Genomic DNA, 16963 nt, shown 5'->3' with positions numbered 1-16963 from the left:
AACTCACTTATAATAAGAAATTCTTCCCAATTAGTCACACGTTAAACCAAGAGCTCTTTGGCTTATCTGAATCTTTGCTGTGTTTAATTGCATAAATTGTTTTAAATTAAATTAATGGAAGCAACGTAATAAGGCATAATTGCTACTTATATTTTTACATGCATTTTTTATATGAAATTTATCTTCAGCATTTTAGACTATTTTTAATTGGCATGATCTCTATGGAAAAATAATAGCTTCTTTCTCAAGAATAAGCCAGAAACTTTATTAGAGTCATATCCAGAGTTTGAGAAATTTGGAATTATAAGGAAAAAAGAAATTAGACGGCTAAGCATTTGACATAATGGTTCAAACACTGCTTAGGAACACCTGTGCCCCATATATAGTGCCTGGATTCAGATGCTGACTGCTCGTGAGTCCAGCTTCGTTTTGTTTAATGTTCACATACAAAAATTGGAAACGTAAATATTAAAGATTTATTTACTTTACTTGAAAGTCATAGGTACAGAGAGAAGGAGAGACAGAGATCTTGTGGCTCGGATTCATTCCCCAGATGGCTGCCACCCCCACAGCTGGGCCTGTCCGAGGCTGGGAGCTAGGGGTTTCTTCTGGATCTCCCACGTGGTGCAGGCCCCAAGGCCTTGGGCCATCCTCTGGCTTTCCCAGGCCACTCGCAGGGAGCTGGATCTCAACCAGACTGGTGTCCACATTCCAGCTGCTTCTGCAGACCCTGGCGGCAGCAGGAGGTCTGGGTTCTTGCGGCTCTCGGAGGAGAGCAGCCCTGGATTGAAGGCCTTGTTCCTGGCTTCGGCCAGGCTCAGCCCTGGCTGTTGCAGGCATGTGAAGAATGAACCGGCAGGTAGAAGATCTCTCTCTCTCTGCCTCTCTTTCATAGAAATAAAATTGAAGAAAAGAAATTGAAAAACCATCCATTCAGAAATTCTTTCCAACCACTTAAGTGAAGTTTGAGGCACTAATAGAAAAATTGTGTCAGTGCCGTCTACTTACTCTTGCTCTCTGAATTCTTCTAAGAAGGTCTGTTGGAATGTTGTGTGCTAATTTCTGTGGAAATGGAACCTACTGTTAAATCGAGGCTGCTCTCCACATCTGTCGTCTGTCTCCTCTGAGTCTAATGCTTGGTTCATGAAGCTTCGCCAGTTCCTAGTGAATTGCATAGAGTAGACCCTAAAGCTTTCAAGCCTTCTCATTTCTTTTGGAAAAACTGGGCACTTTGTGAGGAAAACCACCTTTTTGACAGCTTATGTTTTGCTGTAAATATATGTTAAAATTACTATCTGGTGTGGGAGTTTTGGACTGAAAAAATTCAGAACCGACACTGATCGGGACCCGCCAGAGGAAGGCAGAAGCACCACACGTTTAGCCTCGTGTGTTCATGCAAAAATTCTCTCCAACTTTTCTATCTGTGCACTAAGAAACCGGGTGGAGCAGGGAGAATATTTCATATTATATCCATGGGATTTCCTTATTCTTCGAAGTTTTGGAAAATATTTAAATTTATTTTTGGTTTCCTGTTTTGTAGTCTTAGTTTATATTTTATATATATATATACATCTGTAGTATATATAATGCTTCTTGTTATGCATACATATGTCATGAGAGTACTTCAAAAAGTTTGTGGAAAATAGGATTAGAATAAAGTTTATTTTGGCGCAAAGGGTTGTTTTAGTCCTCGCCTCCTGTTTCATAGCAGGTTTCCATGACTTGTTGCTGACTCCTCATCTGGCAGGCATTCTTACTACTGAGGTGTGGGAACAGAGGGGTTGATGTTTTTCTGGAAATAAGAAGGTGAAAGCTTAAAAGATATGGAAATATTTTAAGGAATTTGGTATTTGGTAATAAGGTAAAAAGTAAGAGAACAAGACAGGGTGGAAGTGTTTTATGAAAGTGACTAGTTGACATTTGTTGGTGACCTCTGACAGGGTCAGATACTGCATGAAGTCCAGGATAAAGTAAATGTCATCTCGATCTGCATTTTGAAGAAGGGCTGTTAAAGAAGAAAAAAAAAATCTAAATGTTGGTATTTGGCCAAATAGAGGTTTTCAGCTGTTTCCTTTTGTTTTTTTTTTTTTTTCCTTTTAGGATTTATTTATTTGGTAGGCCGAGCTAGAGAGGGAGGGAGGGACGAGAGAGGGAACTCTTATCCGCTGCTTCCTCCCCTGCTGCCCAGCTCGAGTCCCTGCCTCTGATTCTGTCTTGGGGACTTCAGTCACCTGCGTGGGACCTTCTGTTGTCAAGACCGATGTTCCTTTTGTCCCTGAGATTACTTACTCACCCACTTCCTTAGGGCGACACTGTTTCTAAATCAAAATGCCATTTGTTTACATTTCCAGTTTTTAATATTTATTGCTAGAGTTGCTGCCTAGTTAGCTCTTTGCCATAGCTTCCATTTCTCTGCTGAGAACACCTACTCTCTTCTGTCTCATAGCTGTTTTGCTTTATTTATAGGGGAGTGATTAAAACAGCGACTTTAAATTCTTTCTGGTAATTGTGATATCCGATGGGTATTTTGAGGTTGATTTTTTTTAAAAAAACTTTTTCCGTCATACTTGCATTGTTTTTGGATTGCATCAGAGGCTCTGAAGGTCAGGTTACACAGACTTGCTCTGTGCGGTCTTCTGGAAAGCGTTGAGAGTTTTTATTTAGCAGGCGGTGAATCCACTCAGATACAAGCATCACGTGTTTTGAACCATTTTCCCCCTATGCTTCCTGTTAATAATATGTAAGCCTCGGTTCCTCAGAATTTGGCTGTATTAATTTGGATCTATCCTGTGCATAACTGGCATGGGAGAAGGTGGGAATTTGTGGTATGTAGGTTTTTGGTTTTTCTCCTCACGAGCTCTTTCCTCTGAGACGGTCTCCTCACATTCCGACCCTCCTAGCTTCCCCTCTGTGATTCTTGTCCAGAAAGAAGGTGAGGTTTTTAATGAAGTTGAAGGGCTTTCCTGCAGAGCACTGCAACTTAGGTCTGTCTTCAGGGTCCACCTGTTGGAATGCTCGTAGTAGTTATTTCTGATGTCGTAATAAAACAAAATCTTTGGAGCGTTCACGTGGTGGTAAGTTGTATGAAGTCCCCACAGGTTGTAAGCCCTTCCTAGGCTGACCGGAGATTTGGCAGAAGGCAATGACCTTGGAAGGACCTTGAATGCAGGTACACCCTCTGCTTTTCGCCATGACGCATGTAAAGGTCTACTTAATTTAATTCTGAACCATTAACTCGATCACCTCTTCTGCTCTGTTTTTAAAGCACTTGAAGACACTGCGTCACCCTTGCTTGCTAAGATTTTTATCCTGTACTGTGGAAGCAGATGGCATTCATCTTGTCACTGAGCGAGTGCAGCCCCTGGAAGTGGCTTTGCACACACTGTCTTCTGCAGAGGTCTGCGCTGGGATTTATGACATACTGCTGGCTCTTATCTTCCTCCATGACCGAGTAAGTGGCCTGCGGAGTGGGGTACACAGTGCGATGGTGGCCTGCAGAGCGCGCCTCTCAGGCTGTGGTGTAGACACAGGGTTACTGGGGGTGAGCTGCCGTGTGCCAGTGCGTGTGAATTCTGGTGTGTGTAGAAATGTGTGACTACAGCAGTATTAGGATTAGAAAACTTCCCGAGAGGAAGACATGCAAACTTGTAAGCTGGACAGCTGGTTCTTTGTTCCTGGAATAGTTCATTGTAGAAAACTTCGGTCACTGCTCCTTGCCACTATTTGTTAGTAAGACAAAGGAAAAGGGTTTAACGTGAGTATGACTGTCGACCAGGGTTGCTATTCATTTTCAGAATTTTTGTCTCATTTAAATTTCAGAGGCAGAGAAAGAGACACAGCTCCTACCCACTGGTTCATGCCCCAGATGCCCGTATCAGTTCAGGGAAGGCCATGCTGAAGCCATGAGCCCTTAACTCGGTCCAGGTATAGCAGAAACCCAGCTCCGTAAGCCTTCACCTGCTCTTCTCCAGGGGCCGCATTTGCAGAAAGCTGGGATAGTTAGCAACCAAGGCACTCTGACATGGGTGTCTTAACTGTTAGGCCCAACACCTGCTTCCATTGTGTAATTGAAGAAAATGACCATTTCTTAGAAGGAGGCAGTGTACATGCATCTTGTCCCACTTGAGTGGGAAGAGCTAATTGAGACATCGGCCCTTAAGCTTCTGTGGTGTAACCACCATGCTTGGCTCTTTGGTTGTGCTTGCCATTAACTATAATATAGTAGTAGCAGTTCCTGTGTTTATTTTTGACCTGTTCCTTGCCACTGTCGCTGAGTACTATTTCTTAATGGTGTTGGTGTTCTGAAGCATTAGGGTTTTGGCACCTTCCAGGATTAAGAAGCACCAGTGGCAGGCTAAGACACACTGGAATTTGACTCATCTGAATGTCCCAAAGCTTTTTTCTATTAATGGGAGGAGCACTGTCCAAATGTATTTTTTTTTAAAGGATTTGCTTCTTTGTATTGGAAAGGCAGGTTTACAGAGAGGAGAGACAGAGGGGAAGATCTTCCGTCCACTCCCCAAATGGCCACAGTGGCTTGGAGCTGAGCTGATCCAAAGCCAGGAGTTTCTTCCCAAGCTCTCACGGGTGCAGCGTCCCAAGTCCTCGGGCCATCCTCTGCTGCCACAAGCAGGGAGCTGGATGGCAACTGGAGCAGTTGGGACACGAACTGGCACCCATATGGGATCCCAGCACATGCAAGACGAGGATTTAGCCACTAGACTACTGTGCCAGGCCCCATTTATTGTTACTTTAATTACTCTGTAGTGGGAAGGTGTAGCATAATCTTATTGGCGATTACTGTTTTTTTTTTTTTTTTTTTATCTTTCAGGGACACCTCACCCACAACAATGTCTGCTTATCATCTGTGTTTGTGAGTGACGACGGGCACTGGAAGTTAGGTGGAATGGAGACTGTTTGCAAAGTCTCACAGGCCACACCAGAGGTGAGCCCTGCAGTAGGCCCTGTCCAGGTTTAGGATTGGGTGGCCTCTTGGTACCTGGTGTTTTCCTTGCTAGGGCTCGCTCTTTCTGCCTTCGTGTGCCCTTAGATTTGGATACCCACATTTACCGTCAATGCCCATTTGCAGTGAGTGGTGGATCTCATTTTTACAAGAGTCATCAGGGGTCATGGATTCCTTTCTCCTTATCTTATAGATGAAAAATATGGACCAAGAGAGGGAAGATAGTTTTATCAGATACCGTAGTCAGATGGTCTTCCTGTTTGATGTTGAAATGTCATTTCTGTGTCTTCTTTCTCTGTGTTGAACTTCTTGGAGGTGTGATAGTCTCACGTATTTATGCTGATATTTGTACCTAGACGGGTGCTTGGCGTGTGTTGGGTTTGTTCTTTGAGCAGTCATCCAAGTTGCTGAAAGTCACATGATGTCCTTGTGACTGGAATGAAGTCCTGTGTGTCTTAACTCCTCCTGGATTGTGTTGGTACCCATGCTTGTGCCCAGAACTTTGTGTGCCAAATCTGCTCATTTCCCTCCTAGGTGAACAAACCTTCCTGTTACCTGGCCTTTTTTCTTTGATTGTTTCTGCCACTGTTGATCACTTTCTTCTTTGAACCTGCCATGTGTCTGAAGAGTGTAACAGCGTGTGACCCTGTGTGTTGGCTGGTGTAACAGTGTGTGATCCCCTGTGTGGGCTGGCATAACCACACGTGACCCTCTGTGTTGGCTGGTGTTACAGCATGTGACCCTCTGTGTGGGCTGGTGTAACAGCGTGTGACCCTCTGTGTGGGCTGGTGTAACAGCGTGTGACCCTGTGTGTTGGCTGGTGTAACAGTGTGTGACCCTGTGAGTTGGCTGGTGTTACAGCGTGTGACCCTCTGTGTGGGCTGGCATAACCACAGGTGACCCCATGTGTAGCCTGGCATAACCACACCTGACCCCGTTCGTGGCCTGGCATAACAGTGCAAAGACCCCAGTGCGTGGGCTGGTGTAAAGCATGTTATCGTGTGTGTGGGCTCTGCAGTGCTTTCGCTCCCTACCTTCAGCTCCACTTGCTCCTCACAGTTGCTGGGCTGCGCTCTGGTGACTCCCCGCAGCCTCTGGCAGGTTCCCAGTGTGCTCTGATCCCTCACTTCCCTCTGGGTGATTCTCTTGGGAGAATGCATCTCCTCCCGTGGCGTCCTGCAGTGTCATCTAGTGCCTCCATGGCTGTGATGTAAGAGCTGTTACAACTAACCCGCAGCTTAGCGAGCATGCGCTTGTGCTGTGGCTGCTGTGTTCCTCTCTGGCTCCTCAAGTCCTTAACCGTGTGTCATGTGGCAATAAGAGCTTAGAAATACTTGATTAGGAAGAAGATAAACGATAAGCTTGCTCGGGGCTGGAAAAGCATTTTTATTGTTAGTATCTATGATGGGAGAGAAAGAAGTGGTCTTGCTTTCCATGTAAGGAAATCAGGTGTGTGGCTGCTTCCATAGAGGCCGTCCCTCCAACTGGAATTTGCTACTGAGCCTTAAACTCTGTCAGCTACTATTTTACATTTTTTTCATGAGGCAAATATAAAATTCACCTATTTAACATGACATTGAAGGTTTCATTGCCTCAATTTCTGTTGGGCATTGCTTTTATAACTTGAAATTAGAGGTTGGTTCACCAAACATGTGTATGAATTATTTTCCTTCATTTATTTCTCTAGTTTCTGAAGACTATTCATTCAGTAAGAGACCCAACATCTATCCCTCCTGAAGAGATGGTAAGATGCTGTCAAATGCCATGAAGACTCTTTAACAAAGCTTTCTTCTGCATTGCCTTCCTCTGGGAGTTGGAGGCACCTTCCAGTTCCTGTCACTATGAAAGTGTCTAAGATGAATATTATCCTTACATGATGGTGCCAGTTTACACTGGCTCGGCACTTCTGATACTGCTTAACAGCAGACGGGGCTCAGTGTGCGGGGGGTATCAGACCCAGTTGATGGTAGGTCCTTGGACGTAGCTGAGAATCATAGTAATTAAGAAAGCTTCACTGGTCTTTGCTAGTTCTTTACACAAGCTGTTCATCTGCCTAGCTTGCCAAGATGAGGAGTGGGCATCTGGCCTAGTAGTAGCCAAATGGGATGACCTACACTTCCTATATCCGTGCCAGCTCCTAATTTTCACTTCCCTCAAATGCAGACCCTGAGGGCAGCGGTGATAGGTCAAGTAACTGGCCTGCATTCCTCTCCAAAGGACTGTAATGCTGAAGCTGGGTTAGGCTGAAGCCAGGAGCCAGAAGCTCTGTCTAGTTCTGACACTGGTGTGGCAGAAACTCAAGTACTTCAGCCATCGTTGTCTGCTTCTGAGCCATGTTAGCCGGGAACTGGATCAATAGCAGAGTAGCTGGGACTCAAAATGGCACACTGATACGGGATGCCGGCATTCCGAACAGGGGCTTAGCCTGCCACACAACAATATGAGCCCCAAATCAGTAGTTTTTATGTAACTAAGTGTATTTCCTTATTTTTTATTGGAAAGTCAGATGTACACAGAGGAGAGACAGAGAGGTAGATCTTTTCATCTGCTAAATTCATTCCCCAAGTGGCCACAATGGCCGGAGCTGAGCCAGTCCGAAGCCAGGAGCATCCTCCGGGTCATCCACACGGGTGCAGGGTCCCAAGGTTTTGGGCCATCCTTAACTGCTCTCCCAGGCCACAGGCAGGGAGCTGGGTGGGAAGCAGGTCCGCTAGGACACAGACTGACATCCATATGGGATCCTAGTGCATGCAAGGCGAGGACTTTAGCCACTGGGCTACCGCACTGGTCCATAACTGAGTGTATTTCAAACTGACAATTGGTAGATCTTAAGTAATTTAAGGGTCTAGACCAGGATTTTGAAAAACAAAGAAACAGAGGGAGTAGTAAAAGATAAAATTTGGCATCTTAGATTGTAAGGCTTGGTGTTGTTTTTATGACACTTGTTTCCATTTTGTGTGGTTTTATATATGCATGTATACTGGCTTATGATGAAAGGGAAATTGTTACTTTTGAGTTGTACTTAGAGATATTTTATTCTGACTTTTAAAATCTATAATGGATACTTTAAAATCTTTGATCAGTTCATTCACTGATTAGTGGTTTAATTTTTGAGTTATGTTATCTTAATTGGCACATAATAGTGTGCATATTTATATGTATTTATCAGATATAGTGCACTAATAGCTTTAATGGCCTTTAACTTAATATGTGGTATTGCGAACAAATGCAACCACAGGGGAAAATTGTTTCAGAACAAAAATGGCTTTGGCTGCTAAAGCAAATCCTCTCGTTTTAATGGTCTTTATTATTTTAGTGTCCAGAGTTCACAACTCTTCCAGAGTCTCATGGGCATGCACGGGATGCCTATTCATTTGGAATATTGGTGGAAAGTTTGCTGACAATCTTAAACGAACAGGGTGAGTTGGAATTACGTTACTGCATCCGTAGAATGAGTAGGAGGAGAACGGTCCATGGTGTGTGCTGTGTGGGACTCGAAGGTCTGTAGTCTGTGGTCACTGTAAAGACACCAACATCAGTGAGAAAAGCAGCGATGGGAGTCAGTAGTTTGAGCAGTGAAAAGGATTGTAGGAAGCACTTTGAACTGTCACTGTCAATATCACCTTGATGAGCTTTCTAACTGAAAATAGTATGGCCTAAAGACTATATTCTTTATCAAGCCTGCCAGTAAGTAAAGGAATGTCAGCTTTCCATTGTTACAGCTAAAGCATTTGAGAGGAGCCACTTGGAAAGGAAGAAGGCCGGTCTGGGCTTGTGACTGTAGAGGCTCGCAGTGATTAGATGGCCCCAGTATCTGGTCAGGTGCTGGATGGTGAGACACACTGAAGGGAGAATCGAATAATGAGCAGGAAGCAGAGACAGGGAGCAACTTTGCCCTCACACCTGTGTCTCATCGTATCCAGTTTCATCATAAGGGCTCCACCCTAATGTAATATCATCATTTCCTAAGCCCTCAGCTTTAGGTACCGTAATTCAAATAAGTTTTATTCCTAATCTGTTAACAGAACTCTGAAGATCAAGGGCTTAAAGGTCTTTGGGGAACACTCAAATTATTTTCTAAATGTTCCAACACCTTTGGTAAAGCTTTTATATAATCTGAACAATAGATTGACGTTCAACATTTTTCATTTCTAAATGAATACATACACATATAAAGATTTTTTTTTTTTTTATTATTGTAAAGGCAGATAAACAGAGAAAAGGAGATACAGAGAGGAATATCTTCCATCTGCTGATTCAGTCCCCAAGTGACCGCAATGACCAGAGCTGCACCGATCCAAAGCCAGGAGCTCTTCTAGGTCTCCCACGTGGGTCCAGAGTCCCAAGGCTTTGGGCCATCCTCTAATGTTTTCCTAGGCCACAGGCAGGGAGCTGGATGGGAAGTGGAGCAGACAGGATAGGAACTGGTGCCCATATGGGATCCTGGTGGATGCAAGGCAAAGATTGAGCCACCAGGTCCCTCTAATTGAATCTCAATGCTTATTTTTTCAAAGACTCAATTTTTCAAACCTAGACTAGGAAATCCCTTGTGTTCTGTAATTGCTTGCTTAGCAGCCTGCTTCACCACTGTCCTTGGATCCTGGTGATGTTTTTTGAAGTGCATAGCCTGCTAGACCCCCTACTGGCTTATGTCTCCCCTTACGAAGCTTTGTGCTGTTCTCATACAGTTTCTCCTACCAATCTTGTAGCGTCTGATATTAGGCGTGCTGTTGAGCTAGAAGCTATACATTTTCGCAGCCTGAGCACAAACACTTAAACCCTAAGGCAGATGGTATAGTTCTGTACCGTCTGCCCCTATGCTTCTGCAGTGGTCCTACAGTGTCTACCATACTTGAAAGAATTTTTAGTAGCCAATTCAATTAAGTCTTCTGTGGGTGAGAAAGCTTGGTTGAGAAACACCGGTATATATGCCCCACACTGCACCTCTTTTTGGCCTAAGCTGGGATCAGCAGTCAGAGAATCGGGACACGGAAGGGGTGGCAGTGAGGGTGAGTGGGACTTGGTGGAAGGACAGCCTTCCACACCTGGCAGGGCATCTGATCTAAGGCAAGCGTGAAGCTGTTCGGCAACAGCCAGGGCTCTGTTTGTTTGGGCTTTTACAGGTGGTTTTTTGCTCTCATCAGTCTCCAGCTTTAAAGGTCCTGAAAAGAGGCAGAAGGCATTGGAAACTAACTGTAGCTCTGGATTTCAGTTTCAGCGGATGTTCTCTCCAGCTTCCAACAGACCTTACACTCAGCTTTGCTGAATCCCATCCCAAAGTGTCGGCCAGCCCTCTGCACCTTACTGTCCCATGACTTCTTCAGGTGAGGGCGGTGTGTGCTCCGCTGGCTGCTTCCCACCAGGTCTGCTGTCATGCACACTGCCATTATGTTTTCCATGTGAATGTGTTATTGTTGGATTTTTGTTTTTTCTTGTTGGGAGGGGAGGAGGGAATGCTTCTTTTTTCCCTCAGGCAAAAAAACCTGTTTTTTCTTCATTTAGTAATACATGATGGAAAAGCAAAGTTGGTTTAGAGGGAGAGGCACAATATAACCTAATACTTTCTGGGAATCAGAGATCTTTGTGAACCTCTGTGCAAGGCTAACTTTAATTATGTGCTCTCATTTTTATTTGCATGACTGCAGAACTTATGCACAGGTTAGTTCCGCGTTCAGTTCTTGCTAACAAAGCCAACCTTATATTAGGGTCTTTTTTTTTTTTTTAAGATGTATTCCTTTTTACTGCAAAGTGAGATTGACAGAGAGAAGGAGAGACAGAGAGAAAGATCTTCCATCTGCTGGTTCACTCCCCAAGTGGCCACAAAGGCTGGAGCTGATCTGATCCAAAGCCAGGAACCAGAAACTTTTTCTGGCTCTCCCCTGTGGATGCAGGGTTCCAAAGCTTTGGACCATCGTCAACTATTTTCCCAGGCCAGGGAATGAGAAGGGAAGTGGAGCAGCTGGAATACGACCAGCACCCATATGGGATCCAGGCGCATGCAAGACGGGGACTTTTGCCTCTAGTCTACCGTGTGGGGCCCCTTATATTAGTTTTGAGACTAAATATTCTTATACGATTGCAGTTGGAAAAACGAGAGCCAGTAGTAAACATCATTTATGAAAGGGGGAAGCTTAAAGATAACATAGTGCATCGGTGAATTATTAATATTAAGTAAGTCATATTTATAAATGCTGGAGTTATTTTTGACATGTGTCAAAGAAACTGTTCAAATCCTTTTCCCTTAAAAGTTTTAAACATTACTTTAATTGACAAAACCTGTATGCTCTCTGTCTTCTAACCAAGATATTTTCTTGTGCTTTTTGGATGATGATTATTTTTTTCTCAGGATTTACCTTAACGGTAACTATTTATAGATTTTCTGGTCACTATGAATCATATGAGTCCTTTATCAAGAGTTGCATTTTGGGCCCAGCACGGTGGCCTAGCAGATAAAGTCCTCGCCTTGAATGCTCCGGGATCCCATATGGGCGCTGCTTCTAATCCCGGCGGCCCCGCTTCCCATCCAGCTCCCTGCTTGTGGCCTGGGAAAACAGTTGAGGACGGCCCAAAGCCTTTGGACCCTGCACCCATGTGGGAGACCCAGAAGAAACTCCTGGGTCCTGGCTTTGGATCTGTACAGCTCTGGCCATTGTGGCTCACTTGGGGAGTGAACCATTGAACAGATCTTCCTCTCTGTCTCCTCCTTTCTCTCTCTCCCTCTCTCTCTCTCTCTCTCTCTCTCTCTATATATATATATATATATATATGACTTTGCACTAAAAATAAATAAATCTTTGAAAAAATAAAGAGTTGCATTTTAAGAACTGCAAGAAGAATGCTAAAAGCATGCCAATCCTGTTTTCCTCAACTTCCGTCTTAACATGTTGAGGTAAAAATTTCCCCCAGAGAAAACAGGAGTCAGGGCCCCTGTGTCCCCTGTGGAGGCAGCTCGTGCCTTTTGATTAAGTATAAGTTAAAGCATCTGTGTGGTTTCACCACTACAGAGCCGGTGAGGAAGGAGGTTGAGACCGGAGCCCGGGCTGTGCACAGCGCTCTGATGGGCGGAGGGGAGCGGCGCTCCCATGGAGCACAGCAGGTCACCCACCCCCTGGGACTCTGCTCTCAGACCACTCCTCTCAGGCTGCAGGGGAATGGCCGGGTAACTTACCGCAAAGATTCCTGTGACTTTGTATACGGAAAGTCATTTCCCACCCCCTTGAATAGTTTTTACATCAGCAAAGGAGAAGCAGCAATCATTCTGTCATAGAAATGTCAATTCCTCATGATGTTTTATTTGATAACACAATTGTAGAACAAGTAAAAATCTGGAAGATATAACAACTATTAAAACTGTAAAGCATGTTAGTATGTGTGTAACTTTAACTTATATTTATTCTTTATAGAAACTTTTGATATTCTTACACTGTCAGGTTCCCTGTAAGCTTGTTGGGTAGTATTTGTCTCTTAAACATCTTAATTATATTGGCTTTTTAAAATAGATGTTAGATTTCCTCAAATATTTATTCTCTCTGAAAATATTTCTTCACTTTTTTAACTCGAGAGAGATATTTTCCATCTGCCAGTTCACTTTTCAATGTGTACAATACAGGGCTGGGCCAGGCTGGAGCCAGGAGCTTCCTGTAAGCCTCTCCCATGGCTGGCAGGTGCCCAAGCACCTGGGCCTTCCTCTGCTGCCTTCCCAAGTGCCAGCGGGGAGACGCTGGACTGAACTGGCACCCATATGGATGCCAGTGCCCCCAGTGTTAGCCTGCCAGGCTGCAGCACCAACCCCTGTATTTGAGTCTTTTCAATGGCACAGAAGAACGCTTTGTTGAAAATTGTAAAGATGTGGTCTGTGAGTATGGCTTCAGTGCTTGCCATACTTAATCTGTTATCCTGCCTTTTTCTTTTGGACATTTAGAAATGATTTTCTAGAAGTTGTGAATTTCTTGAAAAGTCTAACATTGAAGAGTGAAGAGGAGAAAACTGAATTCTTCAAGTAAGTTCAGAAAGTTAGGACCTTACGTCTAGAAACACGAATTAACTCCGTATAATATCTAGCTGTTGCTGAGACACTTGGTTTCTGTCACCACATTTGAACCGTTCCTGTGTGGCAGGCTTTCTGCGGGCCCTGGGTTAGACAATTCTGGTTAGGGACGAAGACCTGTGTAGGAGGGTGATTCTGGAAGCAGGCCTTTCAGAGGCATTCCTGGGAACCTAAGCTGGTGAGGAAATAGTTATGTGAAAAAGATTTGCAGAAGGGCAAAATGAAAAAAAAAAAATTGTGCAAAAGCAAACGCAGTGTGACTTTGGTGGGGAGTACTGAAGAGTCAGGCTGTGCTGAGAGTACGTCCCAGGACAAGCCCGGCGAGGGCTGCCCTTGCATGTGGCAGTGAGGAGGACTGACCCCGGGAAAGCACTGTGCTTCAGGCATTGCAGCCCCAGCGAGTGGTGAGGGCACATCTCCCTTTAGATGAATCACCAGGTTGCATGTGGGAAAGACAGGTTTAAATGATACAGACTCTCAGCTTTGTTAGTAGAATGTGCTAATCCAGCAGTAGCCATGAGACCACACCCAGGACGGTGATGGTGGCACTGAAGGAGACGTTGAAGCAAGAGCTAATGGTCACAGCCTTACTGGATGGGTGTACCTATGGGGGAAGCATGGATCTCATCAGTGTCGGCTGTGTTAGTTCGACATCCATGGGCCATGGGATTTCAGATAGCTTTGTACAAGGGCAGTTGGCCAGACAGCCCTAAAGATTAGGAAAGAAGTTTTAAACTGATGAGTTAGAAGCGAATCTTAAGGTGTCACCAACTTACAGGTGGAGATGTTTTCTTAGGAAATGTGGGTAGCATGAAAAAACCGTCCAAATTATGGCTTCAAATCTGGTAAGTGGTTAAGAGGGGAGAAGTAGTTGATGAATGAAACAAAACAGCTTTGGCTAGAATTTCAGAGAGACACAGACAGGAAGGCTGTGATACTCCCAGAGAAGTAGGGAATTTCAGCAAGCTCAGGAGTCACTAAACGCCTGTCCTAAAGCTTCAAGAAGGCGCTGCTGATCTGGTCTCGGCAGGAGCTGTTTTAGCAGAGAGATTGCAGTGGGTTGAGAACTGCATGAAGTGCATGAAAAAGTAGGCATGATGCGAAAGCTATTCTTAAAAAATTGGAGATGGAAACATTGCTAAGGAAGGCGAGTGCTCGCCTCGGCAGTACACATACTACAGAAGGGAGTCCAGGAGGGGCGTCTTAAGGCCCGAGGAGAAGCAGGCATGGTTATGGACTAGGGCAAGGTGTCAGAGGAAGCCTGGCGGAAGCAGCTGAAGCTGCAGTCATGGGGCAGGAGACTGTGGGCGGGGCTTCCGAGAGAAGAGAGTCTTAAATGACTGGAGACCTTGGTCAATAGAAAGGAGATGAGAAGGAGTAGACTGTAGACTCCCGTGTCATGAGTGGTACATGCCTGTGAAGGTGGTACAGTAAAGTGTAAGAAGGAAGTCGTTGCTAAGGACGACTAGAAGCAGTATCACACTGAATACCTGTGTCTGCGCTTCTCAGCACAGTCTGGAAATGCGCTGTTTTAATTTAGTGAGGTTCCTAACGAAAGTTTGTGCCAGCTAAGCATCCCTAATATAAAAATCTTGAATGCTTTCAAATTCAAAATGCAGGGAGCCGTTGTTAGGGCTCAGAAAGCCTTGCTTTGGGAGCATTTCAGATTGGCAGTACTCTATTGATGAGGTCTGTGCAAATATTCCCAAGCCTCAAAACTCCCAAATCAAGTTCTGGTTCTAAGCATTTCCGATAAGGGTTACTCGTATTTTGTTGTACATGGACACTTTAGATAACCTAATGCCCTGTATCTTTTAAATTGAAGAAATCTTCTTTTTGAGGGGGAAACACTTCTGCTATGAAGAAGAGATAACTGGTTGAAACATTTGTTGGTTTTGGTTGGCGTGTTAACTAGCTGTTCTTGTCCCTCATCTTCTGTATTTTTCTAAGGTCACAGGGATCAGCTTCCTAGCTGATGGAGGGAGATGGGCTGCATGTGGCTTAGTGTGCACTAATAGGTTGCTTTACAGTCACAGCAATCTCCCAGGGTCTCTTCTTTGTTCTCAGATTTCTACTGGACAGGGTCAGCTGCTTGTCAGAGGAATTAATCGCTTCCAGGTTGGTTCCTCTCTTGCTTAACCAGTTGGTGTTCGCAGAGCCAGTAGCTGTGAAAAGTTTTCTTCCTCATCTGCTTGGCCCCAAAAAAGGTGAGTTGTTTTCCAAGTATTCCTAATACTTAAGGAGTTTGATAATTACCAAGCCATGTTTGAGCAGGGTAGATTGCTAATGTGGTTTAATGTCTGGTTTTAAAAATGGGGACTAGTTAGTGGCCACTGATGTGATAACTTTCACTTAACCTTGAGCAATTTTGGATCAACAAAAGCTTGCCTTTGGTTGAAAGCTTAAGTATTCAGAATGCTGCTTAGCATATGTGAAGCCACAGGCTCAGTTTACGTAACGCGCTTAGCACGATTTTAAGTGAGAAAACAATCTGCTTTTTCATGTGCAACCTTTTCTGATTTTTGGGGTAGATGATGCGCAGGGAGAAACCCCTTGCTTGCTCTCACCAGCCCTGTTCCAGTCGCGGGTGATCCCCGTGCTCCTGCAGCTCTTCGAGGTTCATGAGGAGCACGTGCGGATGGTGCTGCTCTCCCACATCGAGGCCTACGTGGAGCACTTCACCCAGGAGCAGCTCAAGAAGGTCATCTTACCGCAGGTCAGGGTTGGTGGCCAGGGGACTTGAGAAGAAGGGAGGGAAGAGGGCAGAGTGGTGCTGGCAGCCTGAGAGCTGAGTGCAAGAGAAGGGTGAGGGCATTCAGGTCATAGCTTAGAAAACCTTGAGGCAGCTTAACACTTCCTGGAATAAAGGGTGGATTTTGAATCTGCGTTTCCATCCCTTCCTCATGGCCGAATCAATCAACATACTTGGCAGAAAGAATATTTCTGTTTGCTATTTTAAAAAATTTTTTTTAAATTATGTATTTGAAAGGTAAGAGGGGGGGGATATTTCTCCTGTCCACTAATTCACTCCCCCAAAGGGCTACAATGGCCAGGGCTGGGCCAGGCTTGGGCTAGGAGCCTGGCCGCCCTCGAGTCTCTCATGTGATGCAAGGCCCACACACTTCAGTCCTCTGCCGTTTTCCCAGGCATGTTGGTAGGGAGTTGGAAGTGGAGTGCCGGACTGGAAGCTGTGCTCCTGCAGGACACCAGCATCACATTTGGAAGCCCAACATGCTATGTCACAACACTGACATCAGTTTATGAATTCTTTTGTGGAAAAATGAATGCTTGGAAGGCTTTGTACACATGAACTGTAATTGGTCATATTAAATTACTGTCAGAAAATAGGTTGTCCAGCTGGACAGCCAGCAGGGAGGCAACTGCACTGTCTGGTTCGCCCGTCGTGGGGGCCAGGTGTGTGCTGCTTTCTTACGTCTGCTCTGATATTGAGGACTTTATCTTCTGTCAGTTCTGGAGGCCCCACGTCTGGACCCAAAGTGTGGGTAAGACTGTGGTTCAGACCTCAGAAGGCTCCAGGGGAGAGTCTGTCTCTGCAGCTTCTGGCGCCTCCCAGAAGTCCATGGCATGTCTCGGCCAGGCGCTGCACTGTTCGTCTTTGCCTCTGTTGTCACATGACCTTTATTGCTGTGTCTCTCTGTCTTTACGTGGCCGACCTCTTCGAAAGATCATACTCTGTGTGGAAGTTCATTTTGTCAAGATGCTGTTCAAAACAGATTGCAGTCACTTGGAGACTGAGATGACTTGTTTTCCTGTGACATTGGGAAACATGCTTCCTGCTTGCGAGGAGATACTAAATGGGAAAGAAGTTTCAGTTATCTGTTTGTGAGTAAAAACTCACCTGAAAATTTGCTGCCCTTAAGCAACAATCATCTAGTTAACTGTGAGTGTCTTGCTTCTGTTGCTTCTCCTGTGGTCAGCTGAGGTCTCAGTCT

General features: G+C 44.9%; 1 protein-coding gene across 5 annotated transcripts in view; it reads left to right on the top strand.

The window, feature by feature from the left end:
• SCYL3 (SCY1 like pseudokinase 3) overlaps positions 1-16963 on the top strand; it is a 35489-nt gene that overhangs the window by 11594 nt on the left and 6932 nt on the right. For 4 of the 5 annotated variants that reach the window (XM_040986817.1, XM_040986821.1, XM_040986818.1 and 1 more), the window contains 8 exons: positions 3266-3451; positions 4832-4945; positions 6651-6707; positions 8280-8382; positions 10176-10287; positions 12885-12962; positions 15078-15217; positions 15542-15726. In XM_040986817.1, coding sequence (XP_040842751.1) covers positions 3266-3451; positions 4832-4945; positions 6651-6707; positions 8280-8382; positions 10176-10287; positions 12885-12962; positions 15078-15217; positions 15542-15726 — 975 coding nt within the window. The remainder of the gene's footprint in view (positions 1-3265; positions 3452-4831; positions 4946-6650; positions 6708-8279; positions 8383-10175; positions 10288-12884; positions 12963-15077; positions 15218-15541; positions 15727-16963) is intronic. The other variant, XM_040986819.1, reaches the window with a different exon arrangement.

The sequence above is a fragment of the Ochotona curzoniae genome, unplaced genomic scaffold (genome assembly GCF_017591425.1).
Source record: "Ochotona curzoniae isolate NIBS_2020 unplaced genomic scaffold, NIBS_Ocur_1.0 contig_4558, whole genome shotgun sequence".
NCBI classification, from domain to species: Eukaryota; Metazoa; Chordata; class Mammalia; order Lagomorpha; family Ochotonidae; genus Ochotona; species Ochotona curzoniae.
This window is presented reverse-complemented; position numbering and strand designations above follow the sequence as displayed.